Source organism: Nicrophorus vespilloides, unplaced genomic scaffold (genome assembly GCF_001412225.1).
Source record: "Nicrophorus vespilloides isolate i.1.1-1 unplaced genomic scaffold, Nicve_v1.0, whole genome shotgun sequence".
Taxonomy (NCBI): Eukaryota; Metazoa; Arthropoda; class Insecta; order Coleoptera; family Silphidae; genus Nicrophorus; species Nicrophorus vespilloides.
The window spans coordinates 181,149-207,549 of NW_017097978.1; the positions used below are offsets into that span (position 1 = coordinate 181,149).

At 27.1% G+C, this 26,401-nt stretch overlaps 3 protein-coding genes across 3 annotated transcripts in view; 1 reads left to right on the forward strand and 2 right to left on the reverse strand.

Moving 5' to 3' along the window:
* Nucleotides 1–11,647, reverse strand: part of LOC108561463 (homeobox protein aristaless-like) — a 121,435-nt gene extending 109,788 nt beyond the window's left edge. The window contains exon 1 of the mRNA XM_017919405.1: nucleotides 11,314–11,647. Within this exon, the coding sequence (XP_017774894.1) occupies nucleotides 11,314–11,316 (3 nt within the window). The 5' untranslated portion in view covers nucleotides 11,317–11,647. The remainder of the gene's footprint in view (nucleotides 1–11,313) is intronic.
* Nucleotides 11,648–19,212: 7,565 nt separating this feature from the next.
* LOC108561462 lies at nucleotides 19,213–22,901 on the forward strand. The gene is made up of 9 exons (XM_017919403.1): nucleotides 19,213–19,370; nucleotides 21,238–21,472; nucleotides 21,524–21,578; nucleotides 21,640–21,716; nucleotides 21,766–21,946; nucleotides 22,009–22,087; nucleotides 22,145–22,250; nucleotides 22,301–22,404; nucleotides 22,460–22,901. Exons 1-9 carry the CDS (start codon nucleotides 19,258–19,260, stop codon nucleotides 22,848–22,850), a joined length of 1,341 nt encoding a protein of 446 aa, XP_017774892.1. The 5' UTR covers nucleotides 19,213–19,257; the 3' UTR covers nucleotides 22,851–22,901.
* A 112-nt stretch (nucleotides 22,902–23,013) lies between these two features.
* On the reverse strand, nucleotides 23,014–25,551 carry LOC108561460 (DNA replication licensing factor Mcm7). Its single transcript, XM_017919401.1, has 5 exons — nucleotides 25,407–25,551; nucleotides 24,961–25,330; nucleotides 24,586–24,904; nucleotides 23,835–24,527; nucleotides 23,014–23,781 (listed from the first exon to the last, which is right to left on the reverse strand). The coding sequence occupies exons 1-5, from the start codon at nucleotides 25,435–25,437 to the stop codon at nucleotides 23,032–23,034; spliced, it is 2,163 nt and encodes a 720-aa protein (XP_017774890.1). The 5' UTR covers nucleotides 25,438–25,551; the 3' UTR covers nucleotides 23,014–23,031.
* Nucleotides 25,552–26,401: the final 850 nt, after the last annotated feature.

The window sequence follows — 26,401 nt, forward strand, 5'->3', positions numbered from 1 at the left end:
AGCTTTTTAAAATTAAAATTCGGTTAATAGTCATTATGAATATTATTATTTCCAAATAAATATTAAAATTATTATAAATAGGGTGAATATACTCATTCTAATAATTCATATCCTTTTTTTTCATATTTTGTATTTGTATTTATTTGCTCTCTATTATTATGGGACGAAATTAATTATTATATTTTGTTAAGTTTTCATTAGTTTGATGTATATTGTAAAGTGAGTTTTATATAAAAACATTTGCTTGCAATTTCTTATGTAAGCTTCATTAATATGTATAACAAAGCATAAACAATACTTATTCTCTAAATAAATTGTTGTGTCCATACCTTATTCAGTAAATATCAATGTCAAATATTTGTCCCACATGGTTTCAATTTACTTGTTTTATCACGTAATGTGTAGTTGTTGATTTTAAATTAAAGCTTACTATTACGACTACGTGTTAATTGTCAAGTATTTAATCGGTATTCATTAAGTTTTTGTGTATCGATAAGTTGTTTATAATAATAATCTTTAAATATATAATATGCACACAACACATGCTCAATAAAGTTTTCTCCTTTTCAATGTATTTTTATATAAAGCACAGTTCATTCAATGTTAAATTTAATAAATAAATATGTGTATTTTGGCTTAATAGTTCTTAATAATAATAATAATATTTATTAGTTTTCAATGCAACCAAAGGTCTATGGACCTAAGTCTTTCTGTCCAAATAGTTCTTATTTGTTCACAATATGTAAATTAATTATTAAAAAAATATGCTCACTTTCACTGTGAATATAATAGAGAGCTATTAGACAAGCAATTGATATATTTTGATTCGTAAAAAATCTCAAAATTTACGCAGATTCAAATTATCGCGGCATTTCATTGATTCGTATATAATACATAACGCTGTGCTTCCCCAGATACTGCAGGTTTCTGGTGAGGGTCTTACCAACGACGACCTTCAAAAACTGACAACACAAGGAATTGAAGAACGCGAAAATAGTGAGTCTGAAGACAATGATCCAAAAGAATTTGCTGCAGATTTTCTTAAAAAAAAGTTTAGAAACCATAACCAAAATAGTAGCGAATGGTCCAAATTTTGACATGAGTGCAAAAGCAAAAAGAGGAGTTTTAGGTACGAGTATTTGCTATGGGTTAAAATGAATTCCTATAATTCTGCTTCGTTTAGTCTTCAGAAACGCATCTAAAACACTAAACGAAGTCGCATGTATTGCATCATCAAAAAATTAAAATCTTTAACTTATTTGGCAATGCAGGAACTGGTTGATTTTAAAAAATAGACCATATTTACAAGTTTCGTTCACTTATTTTAATTTTTATGGTATATTTTTAGCTTTCCCTTTGTTAATAAACTCGAGATTTAAAAAGTGAATTCGTATTGTTTATCTCAATAAAAAACATATTTGTATAATTCCTATGTTATTTATATACAATCACAATACTTTTTTTCTTTATTTTCTAATTTAATCAATTAAATCTAAAATTATGACGAAATGCAAATTTGTGTGTTTATTTCATTCTTTTTCTGTCTACAATCAGTTATATAATTTTATTGTTTTTACAATAAATTATAATTATTATTATTAATTTTAAGAAAAGTTTGACACTTAAATTAAATTTAAAAGAAAATCCAAAAACAAGCTTTAAATTATATTTTAATGTGAAACTTCTTTTTATAATATAATAATAATTTATTAGCCAAACATCAATACATAATAAGAAGAAAAAAAAAGTACAATTTATACATAAATAAATTTTAACGTACAATAAAAAAAATATATTAATAGGCTGGCCAAAGGGCTAACGACCGAGGTCTTTCCGCCCTTGTTTTTATATTATTTGCTATTTTCTAAATACCAATGTACTACTTCAGAAAGTCGTTATAATATAGGTAAACATAGCCAACTTTGGCCCGATTATTTCGATTATTTCGGGTGTCTAAGCACGCTTAAGTAGGTGTAATTAGTGCGGATAAAGTTTTCACTTATCTAATAAATTAGTTAGTTACGTTACGCCGTTGTACGGGTAAATTGCAATTAAAATTAAAATTATTTACATTGACATGTGCCTTCCAGCGCCTTATCTCGCGGCATGCACTTAAATTATTTTTATTTTACGATAGGATAATTGCGACTGAATTTCGCCTCTCTTTATTTATTTATATGTACTTCTTTTTCAGCTCCTTCCTTTTTATTTTCGGTTTTCCGTGCCGTTTATTAAAAAGAAACTTAATTAGTACGCGGCCGGCCGATTTTCTGTCTGCCGACGTTTTTTTTTATATTCGTTCTGCACCCAAACTGATAACGAGCAAACAATAAATTATACCCAGCGGATTACAACAAAGTTTCTGTTTTTGGTATTTGTAACGTAATTGGGTCCCGGTAATTACATGTACCGCGTATGCTAATTCACATAGGACTGGAAACCAAAAATTCAAATGAATGAAACACTAATTGCTTCAAACTTTGTACTATTTTAAAAAAAATACAAATAATCTACTATCGCTAAGAATATGAGTACAATTTCAAAATATTAGATCTATTTCTCCAAAATAATTATAATATTCTACAAAAAAATTATCCATCGTCAAAAAAATTCAATATTAATATACCTAAGACAAATTGTACAAATAATCATTTTTAAATTTTATTCACAGTTTTTTCGGAAATGTCTATATTCTTTGGAGAATTTAAATAAAACAACAAACGAAATAAATAAGGCTTTGTACTCTGCTGCAGAAATACCTAGTACATTACAAGTATTTCTAAAAACGTAACGTAAAAAAAGGTATTTCTAAAAACTTTTAATTTTTCAAATGTAGATATAAATAGTTTTTTACTATAAGTTTTAAAAATTATATCGTCCAAATTTTTGATTTGACGTTATTTCTGACACACATTGTACAAAGAAAAAATATTTTGCTATATCGAGTCTAATATGGCAATTTTGTAAAATTTAGATGATACATAAACTAATTAACTTATAAATAACATTAAATACACAGTTAATCTCTTTATAAGGGAAACCTAACAAATATAAATACGTAATTAATATGTAAGTGGATATGAAACATAAATTTTAAAAATTAATAATAATATTGATGAAATATATATGTACAAAAAAATGGGCATATAGCGAAATCTCGACAACCGCAATCCCGACAGTGTTAAAATTCCTTTTATTATTTGATATAGACGGAAAATAAATGACTTTAAAAAATGAGCGTATTACTTACTACGTGAATAAAAAAGGAACATCGATATACTATTGTTTAGAGAATTGTTTATCGGAACTTGACAAAGTTGAAAGTATTCCCCGCATTAGAGAGAAAGGATTGCCAAAATCAGTTAAAATGTTCGAGATTATAGTTGTCGGGTTTTTAAATATCGGGAATTCTTTTGTCGGGATTTTGATCAGAACCGGTATACAAAAATAGTATTTTACTACTATTTTGAGTGAACTAAATTAAACATATTGTATTTGAATAAACAGAGTTATCTGTATATAATGAATCCTTACCGGGACTTTCCGGGAACTAAATCTCGGGAAATTGTCTAGTTTTTATAATCCCAACTCTCGGGACTAATGTTTTATAACCCGTAATGGGATGAGACTGATGAACTCGATAGGAATTATTTAAAATAGATTATTATTAATGAAAATGCTTAAAATATACGTTTTATGCAACTTCTGGCACAATGTTTTTATCTTCTACTAACTTTTTTCAATAAAAATAATTAAATTGGAAATATCAAAAGTTTAATATTCAAATAAAAATATACGGGATTTTAAGAACTTACCATCCCGATTCCCGGGAGGGTAAAAATCTTGTCTCTAACAATAGCCACTTTTAGTTTTCCGATATAGTTTTCAACTATTACGTTTGAATTTCAACTTTTTTTTATAAACAATATAATCAGCTATCATTAGGCGAAATATGGACACAGCAATTTTAAGTTGGTTGCAGTTCAATTGGGACACCCTGTACATAAGAATGATTTATATTTAAATACTTTCTACGATAAATATAACTTTCAACTAACATAGAATAGTTGTTCAACAAATATTTGATTATTTGTTAAAATTACTTATCTTGCTTCCTGGAAAGTAGTTTGATTTACGAAAGATGTAATCCAAAATGGATCGTATTATCGTATATTACATTAGTTTATATAAGGAAAATTGTTTCACTATACGAGTAAATATCCGGAAATTTTTAAACGTATTATGCTCGTTAAGCGAGGTTCCACGTCTAACCAATTAAAACTTTTATATGATGAAAAAGTCCATTAATATAAGACATATTTATATTTTATTACATTTACGGTTTTAGATTGTTGAAATTTGTCGTTGAAAAATATAAAAATGACTCAATTAAAAAACAAACACTGATTAAAATTACATTAATGAATTGATAGCGTATTCAATTGTAACTAATCAAATATTGTCTGTTAAAATATATTATATATTTTAATAACCTAAATGATAGAAGGATAGAATAGATAGAGGAATAGAAGAAAAACTAAACGAATTTCTTAAGATTGAAGAAAAATCAATGCCGGAAATTGGTATACGGAGAGCAGGTAGAAGATATCTAGTATACTATTTAATAGGACGGTAATGAATATTCAAACTTCCAAAACAAGATGAAAAAAATGATCGAGGGGAGTTTCCAATTTAATAGGAATATTAACAAAAATTAATGGACCGGTGAAATTAAATATATAACATTATAACAAACGAATACATTTTGGTTATCTTCTACCAAATAAACATGTTTTACCTTTTATTAAAATTAATACGTATGTAAATATGAATACTAAAAATATTCCAAAATGTAAACGACTTTGTGGATTAATACTATATGTATAATACAAATATGAACTAATACTAATATGAACATTTACACGCACAGAACCTGTGGGCTGTTTGTCTTTTAATAGTATAAAAGCGGGAACAATATAAATCGTTCTGTAATTGCTAATTATAAAACGCGTGCGAAATTTAAGTAAATTGAATGCAGTCTCAGATAGGAAATTAGGTTAAATGCGCGGCATTTAATAAATAGTAGTATTGCCAGTATTGATCACATTAAGCTATAATAAAATGATATCAACAAATTATAATTTTATTGACAATAAGCATTACTATAAAATAACGAGAGCGTAGCGAAATCAATATTTGAAATAGAAAGCAGATTACTTGCTACCGCATTTGCATGACTATAAATAGCAATAAAAAAATCATGCATATTACCAAAAATACATATAAATATATTTTTCTTGTACCTTGATTTGCGAACATAATTCGTTCTACAAACATGCTCATAATCTAAAGTAATTTATCAAATCAAAGCGAAGCGAATTTGTCGATAATTTTGATGAAACTCTGAGATAAAAAGAATAGATAATACTCGTATTGCAAGACATTGCTCGTTTATCAAGTTAAAATTTATTTATTTGCGAGTGTATTGCAAGACGATATTTAAGTCTTGCAATACACTCGCAGACCAAGTTACTCACAATCCAATATACTATTGTATCTTGTATATTACAATACTTTTAAAATCTAATTGAATCCGTATATAAATATTCATTTTTTTAACTTTATTTTATGGAATTTTGTTTTTAGTAAGTAACACCTGTTTTTAAGCGATAGATAGGGACAAAAAAATATTCGAAAATTTCATAAATTCTTACATATAACAAATAACTTTGTACAGTATATTACAAAATTTGTTTTATGCAGCAAATGCACATAACAATTCACTGCTGCTCGTGATAATCCAAAACGCGCATCTTCTTTTGATGAATTGTTCAAAATCGACTAACAGAATCGTTTGAGCAGACTGTACATATGTACACTAATAGAAAACATTATGGTGCCAACGTCGTTGGAATTCATATACCGCATAAAAAAACGCACAAAACAAATCGCATAAACAAGTACCGCACAAAAACAGGTTCTACTATATATTATTTTTTAATAAATGGATATTAACTAATTCGTTAAGCTATAATGGATATAATAGGTACGTATGTATACAACACAATTTAGTTTAATGTTATTAATTAAAATATTCGGATTATGAATATATATATATATATATATATTGTTAAAGTAATATGATAATACTAGAATTATTTCAAACTTGAATTACAATATAGAAGAAATTATATATTTACAATTCTTTAGAAAAATATTTTTGGAGAAAAAGTGACTTATTTTATATTCAAACTAAACGAGTGAGTAATTAAATTACCATACAATATACGTATTTTATACAGCCGCTTTTGGCTCTGCAAGAGTTTTGTTGTTATACGTTATATTGTTATTATACATTATGATTCGGATATTTTACATTTTTATACCAAAAACTAGGTGTCCCAGTATTTTCTGGTAGGTAACTATGGCTCTTGCTGCAAAAAGTTTGACCACTCCTGTTACATAACAAGAGTAGGCAACTTATGTGTTCTTGAAATCGACTTATCTACTTAAAACGTGTTTGCGTAAAATTATTTATATTTCGCACAATGACATAATCAAGTTTATCAAAAGAAAGATAGAAATATAGAAAAATAGAAAAATCAGTTTATATCTTCAACTATTCAAGATAGTTAAAAAATTGACCGTTCAAATGCGATTGACTTCTGGACCACCCTTTATAATTAGAAATAATATACATTGGAAAATAATCTTTAAATAATGTTACTTTTAAGACATATATACAATAATATTCCTGTGATAAAAGACCTATTTGTAACATTTAATTATGATTTCTTTAATAATGATTTTATAAATATGTTGTATTAACTGTTTCAATAAATATTAATATTAATTATATAAGATTCAATAATTATTAAACTTTAACAATTACACCAAATAACTATACTAGCTTGGAACTAGATTACAAATTGAATAGTAAATAAAGTAAGTCTTCTGATAAATAAACAAACAATATTAAATACTAACAGAGATAAGACAAGTAAGATATTTAATTTCAAGGACACTTCCAAATATCTTAATCAAATATTTTCATTAACAGGCACGATTTCATTTTTATCATATAATTAATTTCATTATCATTTAAATCAATAAACAATATATGAATATGTCGATATGCATGTTTATAATAATTAGATAAGACCAAATTTGAAGCATTTATCTATATATTTTGTATCAATATTTAACACAAGCTTCCAAATGATATTGTGAAAACTTCTTCAAATTAAGGCACTTTCCAAAGTTATTTTATAGCAAATAATAATATTGAATGATGTATATTTATTTTATAACTTATATATGAACGAACTATAAGAATTGTATATCCGAAAAAGACGTTGACAATTACAATTTACAAAAGTCAAAATTATTTAATTATATTTTATCTTTCTACTTTTGTATGTATTTTAAGTACATTAAGTTTTATTTAATAGCTTTTATTAAATATCACTATTGTATCTCGGGCATCCTGCGGCTCCGGAGCTGCAAACGGCTCTTTTGATTATAAAATACGGGTATCAGTCCGACTGAGCGGTGACGGTGATTATATTATTACACTATCAAACGCTACATATTTAACAAATAAAATCTTAAAAAAAGGGTATTTGTCAATCCCTGGTCCATACTATATATATACCAGAAGTTTAGTATCTGTAAAATTCAGGGTACTTGACAAGTATCAGGTAATAAGCATCATTCATTTCAAATGGTATAAGGGAAATCTAATCATATCCACTGATTAAATATAATAATAATATTTATAGTTACATACACAATACGTAGACAAAAATAAATACGTATTTATAAAAAATATATCTTGAACATAGCAAAATTGAATATTCCAAATTTATAGTGACAAATAATGCAAGTGTTAATGGAAAACATGCGTAATTGAATTACATAAATTATGTAAACTGCGTGTTTAAGCAACTAATTTACAAATTTCAGTCTAATTTATTTGTTATCTATTTTATGTTTAAAAAACACAACCTTATTTCTTTAAAACATATTAATTTACTATTTGTTAATGCAGACGATATATGATTTTTTTTATAAATATGTTTTCATTTTCATTTTATATTAATATAATATACGTATTTTATAGGAATTATTTGTAAACCAGTTTTGATTCAAACAGCCAAATGTTGTTACTTCTTTATATTTCTCTCCAGACATTTTCTAAAGGTTTTAAAGGTGAGTCACTTAGAGAGAAATGACACGTGTATCGAAGATTAAATGGATTGCTTTCTAGTGAAGCTTAATAAGAGCTTAATAAGTATCTGACACTTTAGATTATGTTAAGTAATATAGTATGTAAAATGTGGTATGTTACGTAAGGCACAGCTATGCAGAAATGCATACGTGAGTTTGAGACATATTTCCTTTGATAAAACACATTTGTTTTCGTACAATAATATCGAATTTGAATAGACATCAATGCTAAACATGTTTTTTCACAATTAAAAGCCAGTTGTTTTTTACAAACATAACTGAATTTATGAATAACAATTATTAAATATTTACATTCGATTTCAAAATTATTTATAATTAGTAATTACAATAATTGGAAATAAATGATTAATATTTTAATAATACTTATTTCTACATATGAACAATTTGCAAACTTTTAATTAATATTTTGATTGAATTAACTAGTTTTTACGATAATATATTAATGTATTCTTTATTTAAGATATTGTTATTCAATTTTTTTTTCTGAATGTTATTAATTGAAATTGCTACTGAAAAAAAATTCAAAGAATTAAACAATTTCATGTGTAAAAATATTAGATCATTTTTCTTTATAAATTGGATCAATAAATATAAAATAAATAATTATATAAATTATATATATAAGATAATCTCATCAACTAATCTTGTAATATTTCGAAAATAATGAAATTATAATAAAATGCGTATGAATAATCTCTCAAAAGTGGTAAAAAGAATACAGCAATACAAGACTGTTCAAAATAAAAAAAAATCTACAAACATAATGTCAACTTTAAATTAGCAATTTAAAAGCGAACAGAAAGAAAATATGCTAAACCACGCGCAATTACCTTGAACTGTAAAGATAACAATTTTGGTAAATCATTAACAGTAAACAAGACAACATTGAAATATTCACAAATTTTTAATATTCATTTCATTATTTCGCTACTTAATTTAATTTAAAACAACAGAGAACATTATTATTTTGGACCTTGAACGTTTTTGAACAACGGATTTTTTTTTGCATTCATTTAACGAAACATTTGTAGCTTTGCTTATTGTTTTGAAATGAGTTATGATGTAGATGTAAACTAAATATTTAAAGTAATAATAAATAATAATTATATTATGAAAATTATAATTTAATTTCATAGTCTATTAGAAATAATTAAAATTCTGCAATTTTCCGTTGCTCATTAATAAATTACGTCTTCAATTTAATTATAATCAACAACACATTTAATATAACAGCAATAGACACATCCTTCATGTATAATTATAACATATTTATATCGCAACATCGAAACAATTTAATGATTCCAGTTTATATATCTATATTTTTTTTGCAAATACATCTAATATTTAAATTTATATTGAAACCTATTTGCAATGGTTGAAATGCAACCAATTTTGGATTATGCCAATAAGAATATTTTGAAATTTTTAAAATTTTAAAATTCCCCCGACTTAGGAACATCCCTTTGGAATGGAACTAGTTCGTAAGTCGGGGGATACCTGTAGTTTCATATTTCCAATCATCAAAAAAAAATAAAAAAATTAACATTATTGATAAATTATAAAATGAAAATATATAATTTGATTTTATTTTTGAACTATAAATAAAAAAACATAAATAATAATCTGCATTGCAACAATAAAAAGAAACTTTTTCATTGAATAATAATAATAATAAAACAAACATAAAACTGATGCAAAGATCTATTGACCAGACCTATGGTCAATAGATCTCTGTCTCCAAACATAAATATAAATAATTATAACATATTAATTATGGTTAATTAAAATAAATGTAATTAAAATGCATACAAATAATTATATATAATTATGTTATATAGTATTTATAATGCAAAATGATGAAAGTGCAAATGAATAAATTATTAAAATGAACGTTTACAATTAGAACTTCAAATGTAACAAACGTTAGTTACGTATTTTATATATATTAATAAATATATTATTTAAATAAGTTATTATAAAAGTACAATTAACAAAACGTTGTAATGAAAAATATTTGATTTTCATTAGATAAACGTTCTATACGATAGTATACTTTTATTAAAATATTAGAAAACTATTTTGTTTCTATTTGATAATTTATCAACTTTAATATTTTTGACCAATAATACATTATTATTTAAATAAATTATAATTAAACTTAAATGTATTATCTATTCTACTAAATATGAATATTTTATCATATTTTGTAGATTTCAATTCTATTATTTTTTAATGATATTAGCAAAATTTATTTGACCATTCTACAGATTTAGGCAAAACAAAAATAAATAGCAGGAGAATTATTAGTTACGTCTTGGCGTTGAACAACCTCTTAATTTTTAAATTTATTCATTATACAATAAATATTTGGTTAATTAAATGATTTATGAAAAACAAATAAAATAATTGTGATTTTAGTTTGCTAAAAGTTGTATTTTTATTTTTTACTTTAACACAATTTTGTATTTTTAAATTAATAAATAAACATTATTATTTAAATACATCTTATTAAAGTATTGTACAATCATTTTAATCATTATTAAAAGTTGAGAGTGAAAATAATCTTAAGTTTCTATTTAAAGATATAAAAAAAATATCCGGAGGAACATTACTTAATTAATGGTTAGTCCTAATAGACATCCGTTTAGCCAACTCTACATGACTATAGTTGTAATTTTAATTTATATTTTAACATAATTTTGTATTTTTAACAAATAAATACTTATCATAAATCATTTTTTAAATAAATAGTGATTAAACTTTAAAGCATGTTCTAATAGTAATTAAAAGTTAAATGTATAAACTAAACTTAAGTGCTATTTTAAGTTTTAGAAAAAAATAGAAAATAAATATCCGGTGGAAGATTAATTTGAATCTGTTTATGCCAGCTAGACATGATTATAATTTGTATTTTTAACTAATATATATATTGTTTAAATCATACATTAATAGTGGAATATTTTACAAACATTGTTCAAAGTTGAGTGTGAAAATTAATCTTACGTTACTATTACTAGATTTAGAATTAAAAAAAATATGTATAGAAAATAAATAATAATTTACCATTAATTGGGTGAGTATGCAGACCGACGATTAATTAATCACAAGAAAGTCAAGGTACACTCTGCGTCATCAATCTTATCATCACCCGAAGTTACCAAGCGGCAGGTATTTCGAAATCCTCGAGGGGAAAACTGATGGAGCTGATAGTTTTCGAGCGACGGAATGTGAAATAAACCGCGCGAAGGGGAAAATCGCCGCGGAAGCCGCGCACAAGCTCAAAGAGGTTTTCACTGAATACGAATTACTATGTGCGTTTCTATTGTTTGTGCAAATGCGTGTGTTTGTGTTCGCCGTTGTATGTGTGAGCGCGATGTCTCTGTGTGTTTGTGTGTACGTATACGTGTGTTTGTATGTGTGTAGGTTTAGATAAGCGATGTGTAATTATCGCGGTTAAGCTAGTTTAAACCGTCCAGGTGTGCACAGGTGCGTTCGTTGCGCACACACTGTACTGCCAGGTGAGACAATCTGGGGGCCGGTCCGGACGAGGGACCCGCCCTAGAGGCGGGGCCAACCTTATAAATATTCATATCAATCATCCGTTAACCGGGCTTCGAACGTAGTATATTAACTCTTTCAGCGAAAGCAAATATTGATGGTACGCGCCGGTCCCACTCCTTCTCCTTCTCCCTTCATCATTCTCTAACTCTTCCTCGCTCAATCTCTCACAATTCATCTCTTTCTCTCATTATCCTTTTCTCTCTCTCTCTCTCTCTCTGCAGATCCATTAAACCTCCATTTATTTTAGAGACACACTAATAAAAAGAACCGTGCACGGGGAAAAAGAAACAAACAGGTGGATAATTCTTCCATGGAAATTCGCAATAATCCCGATTGATTTGCGTGGCACGAAAACGCGCATTAAATAAATAATTGCACGATTATCTAGGAAATTATTCTATTTTCACTTTATATAACTTTCTTTAACCCAGTTTCAGCGAACATCATTTCAACTTAATTACGAGATTTTATTGAAAAAATTCTAAATAAAAATTGACTTTAGATTTTTTAATATTAATATTTAAAATAATAAATAATAATAATATTTTATTGGCTAAACATCAATACATAAGAAAAACAAGTACATTCTATACATATAAATAAATAAATTCTAACATAAAAAAAAAAATATATATATTAATAGGCTGGCCAAAGGGATAACGACCGAGATCTTTCCACCCGAGAACATAAATTTAATTATGCAATAATACAATATTTTAATAATAATAATATACAAATGAACAACAGAAGAATGATGAAAAATATTTTAAATAATATTACATCAAATTTCGTAATTTCCATATGAAATAAATATAAAAAAATACGTATTTATTAAAAAATGATTTGCAATCATTATAAAATAATTTATTTCATATCTAGTTATGTTATTATTATTAAATAAAAACAATATAAAGCATTTAATTATTTCAAATAATATCAATTATTTAAACAGGTTAATGGCTATCTTTAATATTTACATAATTAGTAGTGATTTTTATTCATAAGAATACATTTGAAAAATAAATAAACGAATGAATCATTAATTGAAAATATTTGTTATTTAAAAATATATACATTATATTCTTACTTTTGTACTCATTTATTTTATTTTAAATAATTTTACTTCATGCAAAATAACAGATGCAGATTATATTTCTTTAGCATAAATACATTTATCTATTAATTTGGCAAAAATAAAAATAATAAATTATATGTATATAAAATTTTATAAAATAACATTATGATATAGTTTTTGTGGCTATAAACAAAATGATTGCATTTACATAAGGGCGAATAGAGTTGTTAGTAAATGTGTATTTATATTATTAAAACTATATTTATAAAACATAATTAATGTCAGAAATAGAATTTGATTGTTATTTATATATCGTATTTTTTATTTCCTTTGTAATTAAAGTAAAAATCTATGTAATATTTAAAGAAAAAGATAAATATAAATTAATTAATACTATTTTTGTATTGTAAATATCAACATGTAAAAACATAAAAATACTAAAAACAAACTGAATTGATTTATTATATATTAAGACTTATAGTAATTTAGTAAAAATTTTAATTGGTAACAAACAAAAATACTATATTACACAATATAAATATGTTTATATTTACGTGTCTACTGAAACCACAAAGGTGCAATCATACCAATTATAGTTTCGGTAGTTTGATTAGGACCATGTCGTGAGTTACTTTTTACAAATTACTTTTTACTAGGCTTCATAAGAACGCTTTCCTACAACTGAAGAACGCTTCACGCATAATACGATTAGACTACGTTCATTATGTACGGAGTTCAGCCATATATTTACTGGATATTTACTAAATATATACCAAAATTTTTATAATTTATTAAATGTTCTATATTTAGATTGACTAAAAAAAATTTTACTAATTAAATTTAATATTAAGTTAAAATAATCAATCTATTTTAGTTAAAATTAGTATGAAATAAAATGAACCCGAAAATAAACAAAGCTACTATTAAAGAAATAAATTTATTTTCTTTACGCGATCAGAAGTTTATATAAGAGCGTAATTTGTGTTGTTATACCCATTTTAATGAAACAACATTCAATTTTGAGAATATTTGATTATCAAATTAAACTAGTGTCCTATTCATTATAACTTTAAAATAGAAGTGAATATTTAAATATTATAATAATTCAACAGTTTAATAATTTAATACAGAAATAAAAAGAACAAAATAAATATATATAATTTCAAAAAAGACAAATGAAACAAAGTGTTATTGACCATAGGTCTTTCTGTCCGGGGAATATTAATATATTGTATAAAAAACCATGAGAAAAAGGCAAAATTATAACGGTATCCTACAAATTGATAAAATGTGTTCACAAAGAATAAGAGCCGGAAATCCAATCCCAGAGCGAACCCCGACTCTCAACGTGCAAAACCGGTAAACTGTACCGATAATAATTTAATTAGTTGTAAAAACTACTATATATATAGTAATATTTATTGCAAAAACAAAACACAGAACAAAATAAAAAAGTGGTAATTCAAAATATTTCTACAACTTATTATGGGATATCTTCAAAATTTAGAATTCAATAAACAAATAAAAGTACTTGCACTAAATATATCAAGAATATTTAAAATATTTTTTTTTTAAATTAATACAACATATATCCTAAACCTTACATAATTATTTAATATAATTTATATAATTCTATCCTAAATGTTAAGCAAGATATAGTATATAAAGCAATTATACAATAGTAGTTAAATCCGAAGACGAATGTTTGATTTTCCCGGACGGAAATACTTAGCTCGATAATCGATATGTATCATTTTTTTCTTTACAAATGTGTAACCAAATTTTACTTTTTTGGGTAACAATTTCTGACCACTAAATTATAATTTATCGTATGTTTGCAATTTTATCCTCCCCTAAATTTTATGTTTCTGACTGATATAGAATTGCAAGAGGAAATTTATATTATATATTTAAGAGAAGAATTTAAGTGATTATACAATCGACTTTTCTAATTATGTATAAACTCTTCGAGATAATTTATAAATTATAGTTCTAAGTAATTTACCTGCGATTTAATATTACAACATGGAAAGTTAATATAAATCTAAATATATTTAGATAATTCGACATGAAAAACTGAATTTCAATCAAAATCATTATAAACATATAGCTAGGTATCAGTATTACTATTAATAGTAATAATCGTGTATCCGTGTATCTTCTTTTTTATATACATGTATGCATATTATGTTGTGCATGTATATATGTATATTGCGATCACCCGAAGCGAATAAAGGCGTTTTCATTAAACGCCATTTCAATTGAAGAGCGGAGAGCTCGGAATGCAATTGGCCGGCAAGTGGGATCAAGGGAGTTCTTCGGTTCTGAATTTACCGGAATCATTCAGAATCATTCTTGCCCTCGGCCGGAGAGCATCTCTGCTCTCCGAAAGATCCAATTAATTAAAATTTATCGAACAAAACAAAATAACCGGGAAAGCGAAATAAACGAAGAGGAAACAACGCGAAGCAGGGAATTATAATTTGCTTTTGCGGCTGTGCCTTTTAATTTATGCTTCAATTAAACAATGGAAGAGAGGGGTCCTCCTTTGCTCTTTAATTACAAGCCGCCTCATTAAAAAAAACCTCACTAATTCGATAATTTCAACGGAGGGATTTGTTTTGTTCTGAAGCTGTTCTTGTTATCGTCCGTAATTTCCACCCAAGTATGTGCGTCTGTGTGTCCGTAATTAACATTTATTACAAAAGTTTTGTACGAATTCAGGCATTTATCTCGATAGTTTTTCTGCTTTCGTACACTCTGAGAGACCGGTTTTCCACGCTCTTATTTAACATTTCATTAATTTACTGCACCGAGAATGACAGTAGACGCAGAAGGGAGCTCTAATTGAAATGTAAAAAGGCCCAAAGTGATTCCATTTGAATATTTTTGTTTTGGTCGGCTTCAAATGTGCTTCATTACTTAATGTCAACATATTTCCGTGCTGTAATTAATTGTACACACAATATGTATTCTATGAATTCATTATGACGGATACTTTAATGCCGTCGGTCTGGTAATAAACACTACACTGAATCTCTGGATTAAACGTCATTATCGGACCATTTACATAATATTCATATTCCAGTTGACTTCAATGACGGATCAATTACGAAACGTACAGACAAATATATAAATAAGTAAATTAAGTATGCATATCAGGACAATAAATTTTACTAAGATGCATTTATTTAACAGATTTATAGAAAACAATTAAAATAAATATAGGTATTACAAACATTATTTAATTACGAAACCATATATCAAATAATAAATAAAATAATCTTGAAATACGTCAAAACATGTTAAAAAAATCTATCAAATAAAAAGAATATTTAAATATCAATATCTTAATAAATATAAATAATAAATTAATAAAGTCGGTCGTTAATAAATGTCACTTATTATCATATTTAATTTAATTATTTTTATTTATTGGTTAGATAAAAATAAACAGAAATCTAAAATAAATATTCCAAAATAATAAAAAAAGTTTAACAATTCTATATAAATAAATAAACATAAACAAAAACGAATTTCATATCTAAATTTTGATATTTATTTCCTAAATCATCGGGCAAAAAGCCTTTTTATCTGGACAATAAATTATTATTATAATATTTTGAAGTATATATAAATCAAAAAATTATTTTATTAAATATAAAAGAGAATTACATATATTATATGTATAAACACTATTCAGAATAAATATAGTGTAAAGTAGAAAATTGGATTTAAAATTATTGATTAGTAAATTATTTTATTTATGTTTTATACTATTTAGCAGTTTGTCGTAAAATATAATTGCTATTACATAGTGAATCTTACAAGATATCTCAAAATTAACAAGAAATAAAATAAATGACCTAAATTAAAATAAAGTCGTAGAATTACATACATGTATATGTCTATCAAAAAATCCATATGATTTTCAGGAAGTACCAAGCTTCAGACGACGCCTGTCAAAATTTCATAACAATCTGACGTTCACAAGTTACAGTGGTTTTAGTGAGGCTACTTTTGTAATTTTCAAAACAATGGAAAAATCTGAATTTCGTGTGTTGATAAAACATTAGTTTTTGATGGGAAAAAATACCGTTGAAGCAAAGCAATGGCTTGATAAGTGTTATGGGCACTCTTCTCCGTCTAGACAAATGGTGGTTTAAAATCAGCATCCCACTGATGTCGCCCAAATTCGGCAATTTTTGCAGAAAACATAAAAAAAATCCACAAAATGGTTTTGTCCGATCGTAACTTGATGTTGAGTGAGATAGTTGATACCTTGAAGATATCAGAAGGCAGCGCATTCACCATTTTACATGAGTGGACCTAAAACAACAACGAGTTGATAATTCCGAGCGCTGTTTGGAGCTGTTCATGCGAAATAAAAAGATTTTTTCATGCGGTATGTAACAATAGAATCCACCACCACAGTCAAGAGTCAAATCGGTCGTCAGCTGAGTAGACAGCAATGGATGATAGCCACATGATTTGAAAGTTTAATATTGCCCAAAAGTTGTTGTTTTTTTGATCATCCTACGAACTTATTAAGTAAGGTGTTATATATAAATGTAGAAATAAAATTGAAGTAATAATTCCTATTTATTTAAATATTAACATAACGCTGCTACGACGAAGTAGTATATTGAAAACTAACAATAATTTTTATTATTTCAAAATACAGAAAAATCTTTAATTCTGACAAAAAATTTAAATCTAACAAATAATTACAATATATTATAGCATATACATTACAAAAACTATAAACCTTGAAAAGGAAGAAACAACTGTATATAAGAAACAAAATAATATAAATTATAACTCATAAACAAAATAAATATATAAAACAAAAACTCGATATGAAAAGTTAATAAAAAAATGGAAATGAACCTGTTGACGGCCTATCCACTTTGCTCTTTCAGTCTGTGATAACAAAAAATATTGAATCAAATATTAATAAAAAAATGTATATAAAATTAAACTTATAATTTAAGAATAGCAATGTTATAATCAGAGAGTCGAACCGGAACCGAACCGAATTCAGTTCAAGTTCAATTTTTTTTCATTAAATTAATTCATAATAGTTTTCTTTCATGTATATAAACAAACAATGTATAAGTGACATCCACGAAGTCTCTTTGAATACTCCGAATTATTTTTTCAAATAAACAAATACATAATAAACAAAACCATCAATATAAATAAAGCTCTACTCTCGTTTTCAACACGCCGAATATAAAGAACTTCAAGATCAAAATTGAACATTGACAGAACCCCGGCGAATTCACCAATATTAAACATATTTAATTAATTAAAATATTTATAATTAGTACAGAGCCAGTAAACTTACATTGCCAGTAACTTGGTGTTACTTCGAGTGTTTTGCAAGACGATGAAAAAAATAATAAATTACTACACGAGAAATATTATAATGTATAAAAAAAATAATAAGAAAGAAATTCTGTTTTTTCTCATATAAAAATAGAGATGGTAAATTTATACAGCACATATTGGTTGCGAAAATGAATAAAAGCATCCTTTCAATGACAAAATCAGGGAGAATATAACTTTCGATCAATAAATCCTAAGGTTGTCAGTTGTCCCGAATTTGAAAACGATTAGATTTTCCAGGACGTTCATAACATTATTTGTGTGAATATTCTTTTGAACCAATATAATCAGTATTTTTAGTACTATTAGTATAATTTTTAAATATCTGATATTTAAGTTAGTTTTAAGATTGCTTTGTTTAATAAAATACTTTCACGGCTAAGAAATCCGGTAACAAGTCGCACTTACATTTGGCAAATTTACAAAAATTACTTAATTAATATACATTTTAATTATTTAAAATATAAAACCAAACATTAGAACTCAATATTTTTGAAATAGGCGGAAAGTCAGCAGTGAATAATTTGTAAATGTGTACTTGAAAATATTCAAAATGTTCATTACAGTAAGAAAAATCAGACTAAATTTAAACAAATGAGAATGTTTGAAAAATAATTTCGTGTATTTTATGCTATTAAATGACAATAAAAAATAAGTATGACACAAAATATCATATGTTAAAATATTTCAGTTTATGTATTTATTATAGGCAACTTTACATACACAAACTTATAATATAAATATCATCGTATTCGTTTTCTTAAACATATAACGTAAGTTAATATTAAACATAAGTTAATATTTCAGAACGAAATTTTAAATTCTCTTCTAATGTTTTTCTTTTTTTTTTTTTGCTTCCACCTGCTACCTCCCTCTAGGAGGAGCCTCTTCCATTTAGTTGTTTTTCTTTTACTATGTACAATTAACACGTCAAATTTTATAGGTTATTTTTTTTAAATATTAGTTTTAAAAAAATAACAATGGAAGGAACATATTTGTCGCTTTTACCTAAGGAATTAATTAATATTATATGCAGTTATCTAAGCAATTTAGATGCATATTTTTGTACACAAAGCACATTCTATACAAGCAAGTAAGTATAATTAATTATTTTATATATATATATAAATCTTAACCTATACAGCAGTGATTCTCAAAGTGTGGCTCGCAAAAAATAATGGATAGATCAATTCTGGTTGTTTTCTACGCATACCCATTTTTCGAGGGGTCGCAAAAACTTTTTATGTCCAAATGGTGGTCGCAGATACTTTTTATGTTGAAAGGGGGTCGCGGACCAAAACGTTTGAGAATCACTGCTATACAGCAACAAGGTGTGTTGTTCAAATAATAGCAGTTATTTTAATTTATCTCTATGTGGAGAAAGACTTCTGTTGTTAGATATTTGGCCCAGTTTAGGGCAAATAAAAATTAGTAAAAAATAATTATTTATTTCAGAATTGTTGTTGGCCTATTTTGGACCATAGAACTGCGAAGTCTTTTCAAACAGGGATCGTTTATAATTTAATTGAAAAATATTTTTCAATAAACTTTTCTTTGGTCGTTCGTCTCACTGCTTAGTATGTTATTTGTACAAAACGTGCTTTAATATAAAAATAAATTGTCAACTAAAACATATATTTATTATTTATTTCAATAGTTTATTTGAAAAGTTATTAGTAAAAACTCTTTAATTTATTTAAGAAAAAACTATTTTTTAATAAATAAGATTTTTTTGACCAGCCTTGATTATTTTTCATTTTAGATTTTTTTTCTCTCTTGTTCAGAATTGTTATTGTTTGGTTGTCATTATTGTTATTATATTTTGCATTGATTTATAGGATGTGCGTTTTGTTGTTTATAATTGAAGTCTGGTCAATAAATATTATTATTATATAAGATTTTAGTAAATATCAAATTTGCAGCAATTGACTTTTTATTTTGTAATTTTGCTTTTGCAATCATAATTATTATTATTATTCTAATTTAAAATCTTAAGAAATCGCGGTTCTTAAATAGATGAAATAGAATGATGCTCAATTAAAACAAAGAGTAAATTCTAATATTTACTTTAGTTGCGATGGAAATGTGTCTTATGACCATTTTACGAAAAACTTTTAATGCGCCTTACAGTTTGTTGCATCTCACTATTAACTTGATACATAGGGTATCAGGGTATTTTTGGTTAGCAAGTGTCCTGAAATGTATTGAGAAATGAAAAATCCAAATCATGTCCCACGTTTAAAAAAAAATATTAAAGGATTAATTTACACACCTTTACAGTTTTATCCACTGTTTACTGTTTCATGACTGGTGTTATTTCCAACAATCCTTGTGTTATTTCACATTTTATACAAAAAAACAACTTTAATATTACAAAATTAAAAAAAAAATGTTGTTGATTTTCTGTTCCTAGCAACAAACGATTCGATTGAAGTAATTTATTATTTTTCTTATTCAAGAATTATATATAGTTACAATTTGAATACATGATCTGATGGTTGTAGAATGTATACGTTTTCCAGTCATCATGTACAAACCTCCATAACTTTTGGTCATGTGGCCAATAAATAGGTTTTCACGGAACACCTATTAACTATCCGCGGAACAAAGTTTGAGATACCCGGAACTATATTAGTATGGTTTGAAAATTTCTAAATAAATTAAATTTGAATTGAGCAAATTAAAAATAAATGATAAAAAAATAGTTCAGGAAATAATTATATATACATAAATTATCGTTTTTCTCTGTATAGACTATAATACTCATTTTGTGCTGTTTATTGGTGAAACCGTTTACCCACACTATGCGAGATATTAATATACTTAACATTTTAATTGCAATAATATATGTTAGGAGATTTTCATCTTGCTGTTGACCTAAGTATTTCCATAGTTCTACATGAGTGCCATTTTAGCTGTAAATACTTCTTTATCATTTATAATAAATATATTTCTTCCAGCAAATTAAACCTTTCGAATGATAATCGGATAGATTCAACATTTTTAAAACATATATTAAAAAACTCTCAATTAGGAAATGTAACAGAATTAAACATGACCGGCATTCACTGGATTTCAACTGCTGATATTCGAAGTGGAATCAGAAAATGTGTACATTTGAAAACGTTGTTGCTCTTCGATACCAAGATGGATTTAACGAAGGCTAACGTTAAACTTTATCTGGAATTGAATAAAGTAAGAACATTTTTGTAATGTCATCTCTATTTTAATCTAAAATATTTCTAGATGAAGGTTTTGGGCTTGACGCAAAAAAAAAAAAATTATCAGAGAATGGATCCAGGTAAACATACTGATTGTTATACACTAATATGGCACAATAACTATGAAAACAAATATTTCAGCATTTAAACAAATGAATTTAGATTGTTTCTATTGCCATAATAAGTACTTCACATATCAGCTTTGGGATAATTTCGAGGTTTGTATATATATATATATGTAGATATATATTCATCCAATGCATTTAGGTTTGCTACATAGTAGCTAAGAAAAATATGTCTTACGGTTCTCACGGCCAAAATATTTACAATTGCAATTGGCTTCAGACAGCAATGGAATTTTCTACCAGCAAATTGGATATGAACATATTTGATACTAGATATAAAGAGACTGCTTGCATTAAACAAATCAGCGAGAAAAGTTTTTCTGGTAAATTGGAATATACATATCCTTTATAATCAAAATAGTACTATTAATTAATATTTTTTAAGGTCCAGATGAAAATCTTATTTCTAGATTTATTAGTTATAGAAATGTGATACATTTATTGATAAAACCCGACAGAACATCGTAATTTGTTTATATTTATAAGTATTTATCACTAATAATCCACGGATATAATTTTAGATCGGATGTAAGGCTGTTAAGATTGGATCTTCTAAAATATATTCCGAATTTAGTGAAATTAGATATACATGTGATGGTTCACTTAGGCGCCAACTTTTTAGAACCGGTAATGTGCATATCTAAATTTGATCTATAAAATAACTCGAATCATTTCAGATATTTGCCAATTGCCCAAAATTGAAGTTTCTGAAGATCAAAAATGAAAATGCCCAGATTAATATGATTCACCTAAAAATGGCTCAAGCATTGGAAGATTTTAGGTAACATATATTTTTTTAAGATATTCTACTTAAATTATTAACATATATATTTCAGTTACACGACAGCATATCCCTTGAATTTGTCTCGTTTATTTATGGAATTCCAAGAAAATTCCTATACAAAACTGCGTAGATTGTTTGTGAGCTATGGCATTGGAGGGCCGAAATTGAGATTGCCAAATTTAAGAAAATTCTTATTAAACAATCCACAATTATATTGCTTCATTCTCATTAACGAGATGACCCTTGCCGAAATTAAAGAAATACAGGAAATGTTCGATGCAAAAATAAAAGAACCTTTTCAATATTTTAAGGTGATGAAGGAGTTATATAATAAATTGGATTTTGACAATCTTGCAGATGACATTCCTATTTGTAACTATGATCTGTTCGAGAGTATATACGAAATTGATAGTGTCAAGAAACGTTTTAATTTTTATTTTTAATATTTGTGATACCATTAATTTATTCTTCAATATTATTTTGTATTGTATATGTATTACCATTTTTTAATAATTTTAATATAAACAATAAATATATCTATTTTAATATTTGGAAATAATTTTATTTAAAAATACAAAAATTGTATAAGAATGAACATTGAAAAAGTATAATAAGAATGATTATTTAAATAAATGTAACTTTCGTTCGAGTCTGGTTTATCTGCCAGACGTTGAGTTCTTCGTATTCTTCAATACAATCATCAATTTGATGGGGTTTGTAACCTTTCCCAACACATTTCGGAACAATATCGGATAACTTGACTGTCTTACTCTCCCCGGCCATCTCACGGATAATGCCAAAGATCTTATCATGGACATTCGGTGGCCTGTATCCTTTAGTCTCCACGTTTTGATTGAGGGAGTCTTTGCTCATTTCCATCAATCGAATAGCCTCATTCACGTCGTCCTTTTCCACAATACCGGATAAACGCAACCTCGCTAACGCGGTAGACAAACGCAAAATACCCAACAAATTACGGGCAGATGTGAATGTCATATCTCTGGAATTGCGAGCTTCTTTGCGTAACTCTACATATGCCTCAACGATAAATTCGGTAAGATCTTCTGGGATTGCAGGATCTTTGAGTTTGCACAAAGCAATATACTTCCTCATAACAGACATATCTAATGCCTGGATTTGCATTGGTGGTTGCTTACAATGCTGATGTACATAGGTGATATGTTTGGCTAGGCGCAAATCATTGTCGCGGTCTGCCTTATCTTGGATTAACCAAAGTAAATCGAAACGCGAAAGTAAAGCTGCTGGCAGCTGAATGTTCTGTTCGATTGTTCTTTTCGGATTGTAACGACCATACGCTGGATTAGCTGCAGCCAAAATCGAGACGCGAGCATTCAAACAAGTCATAATACCAGCCTAAAAACTAATAATTAGTCAATATTCAAAGTTGTAATTCATAATATAATAACCTTAGCAATACTAATTGTTTGCTGTTCCATGACCTCATGGATAGCAGTTCTGTCACCATCAGCCATTTTGTCAAATTCGTCAATACAACAGACACCCTGATCGGCCAAGACCAAAGCTCCACCTTCGAGCATCATCTCTCCGGTTAATGGATCTTTCATGACAGCTGCTGTCAAACCGACGCCCGAAGAACCTCTTCCAGTTGTATATTGACTCCTCGGAGCCAACCTATCTATGTATCCCAATAATTGCGATTTAGCAACACCGGGATCACCCATAAGACATATATTTATATTTCCACGGATTTTCATGCCATCGGGTCTTTTATCAACACCACCAACTAACAACAAGAGCAGTGCCTTTTTAACATCTAAATGGCCATAGATTTCAGGTGCCAAAGACATGGCAAATTTAGTATAAAAATCGTCTTCAGTAAGCTCTCGTAATTCTTCCGAAGTCAATGAAGCAGAGGCACTTTCGTCTTCCGCAGCCTTGTTAAGGGAAACCAAGCGATGCGCCTCCAAATAAGTTTCAGACAATAATCCACCCGAAATCTGTCTGAATCCTGTCCTAATCAAAGGTAGGAATATGCCCGTGACTGCAATATGATCACCAGGCAAAGCTTTACGAGTAACTTCACCTCTGCAAAAGATCGTCAATGATCGTGGAATGTGTCCAACTGGAACTTGGTCGCTCTGAAATTATATAATGAAAATTAAATATGATAAATATAGTAAATAGTTTAAACATTACGTGTTCTTGAATTCGGACTTCCTGGAATTTGACGAATTTTGAACCTCTGGTTTGAAGATACAAACGACCTCCTGATTTATTGATGCGACATGTATCACTTGGACACATAGTCAATGGCATGAAGCTTAGGGAATTAACTGGTTGATAAGTTTCTGAGCCACACTGATCACAAGTGTAGGTAGCTACACACATCATGGGTTTCACCTCAGTACTTCTTGTAACAATACCTCTTACTGTTACCAATTTACCAATATGTACAGCTTTAACATCCCTTATAGGCTGTGTTTTACTGAGAGTACTATCTTTGAAATAAATTTCACTGTAAAATAAATATGTTATTAATCAAGTCTAAAAAATTCAAATATGGATACTTACTATCTGCGCATAAGTTCAGGTGGAAATTGGTTGCTTGTAGATTTAGCTTCATTTGGTTGCCTCATTCTGTTCTCCATCATCTGTCGATGCTCAATATAAACATCCAATGCATCCTTAGCAATAATATCATGTTCTTTGAATTGTGGTAACAATTCTTGTACAATATCCGAAACCATACTGGTATAACGTCGAGTGTTATTCTTAATGGAATCACATAACTCATCATTGAAATCATGTACATCATCTAATTCAACATACATCTCAGTTTGTTCTCGATGAGCTAATTTTGTTAACTGATTGGAATATTTAAAATTCTTGGAGCCTGATTCATCTTGGATACAAAACTCCATAAAAAAAGTCTTTAAAGACTCTTAAAATAAAAACAAATATTAATATTAAAGGTTAGATAATACTAAAGAAATTGTAGTTTTATATTAAGTATTTACCTTTGTCCTTTTCATAATCCCTTCGTGACATGTTTAGATTTGTAAGAACTTTTCACAATGAAATTAACAGTTGGAATAACGTTGTTATAATATACAAGTTCAAAATTCTATGCAACACAAGACAATATTCGTTTATTTTGGCGGCAATCAGAATTTTCTTAAGAGTGGGGGATATAGATAATTTGGTTGCATATACGCACATAATACATACTAGATAAACATTATTATCTTCCACTCTAAAAGGAAGAAACGTATGCAACTTAGTTGCAGGACTGAATGAGACTTGGTCCAGTCTTTTTAGATTTTACATAGAAATAAATGCTTAACTATTTGTTTAATTGTGACTATTGTTTGGCTGTAGCAAATTCACAATAATAGTTATTTTAACATTTATAATAATAATAATAATTATTATACGTATTTTAAAATCAAATAATAAAATAAAAATAATTATCCGTGATAAAGAATATTTCTTGTTATCTTGTTCACAAAATTCTTTCAAAAGTTTATTTCTGTCCTCAAAGATATAAAACAATAGTGAATGTTAAATTGTAGTCATGCCACTGAAGTTAAAAATAATAAAATTATAAAATTCAGTATTTTTCGTTAGAGAAAAAAAGAAAGGATTCATGCTTTTAAGCCAAATTAAACATTGTTATATCGATTCGGGCTCAAAGATCCATCGCAAATATTTCATTAGATTTTCAACTTGGCAGACATTAATTAAATGATCATTGTTATGTTTCGTCTTTTTTGTAGATTGTAATATAATACTAATAAAATCAAGAAACATGTGAAGCGGTTGTAAGTCAATAAACTGTGGTGACCCCTTGTTTAGACACTCCAGTCTATTTTATTGAAATATTTTTCATAATTAGTATAGTAAAATGTTTAGTCTTAAAATAGTTATTGAATATAGCCCAAGTTCCAATATAAAATATATTGTCAACATTAAATATTGAGAAACGCACTGGTACAATTAGTCAATCCGAATT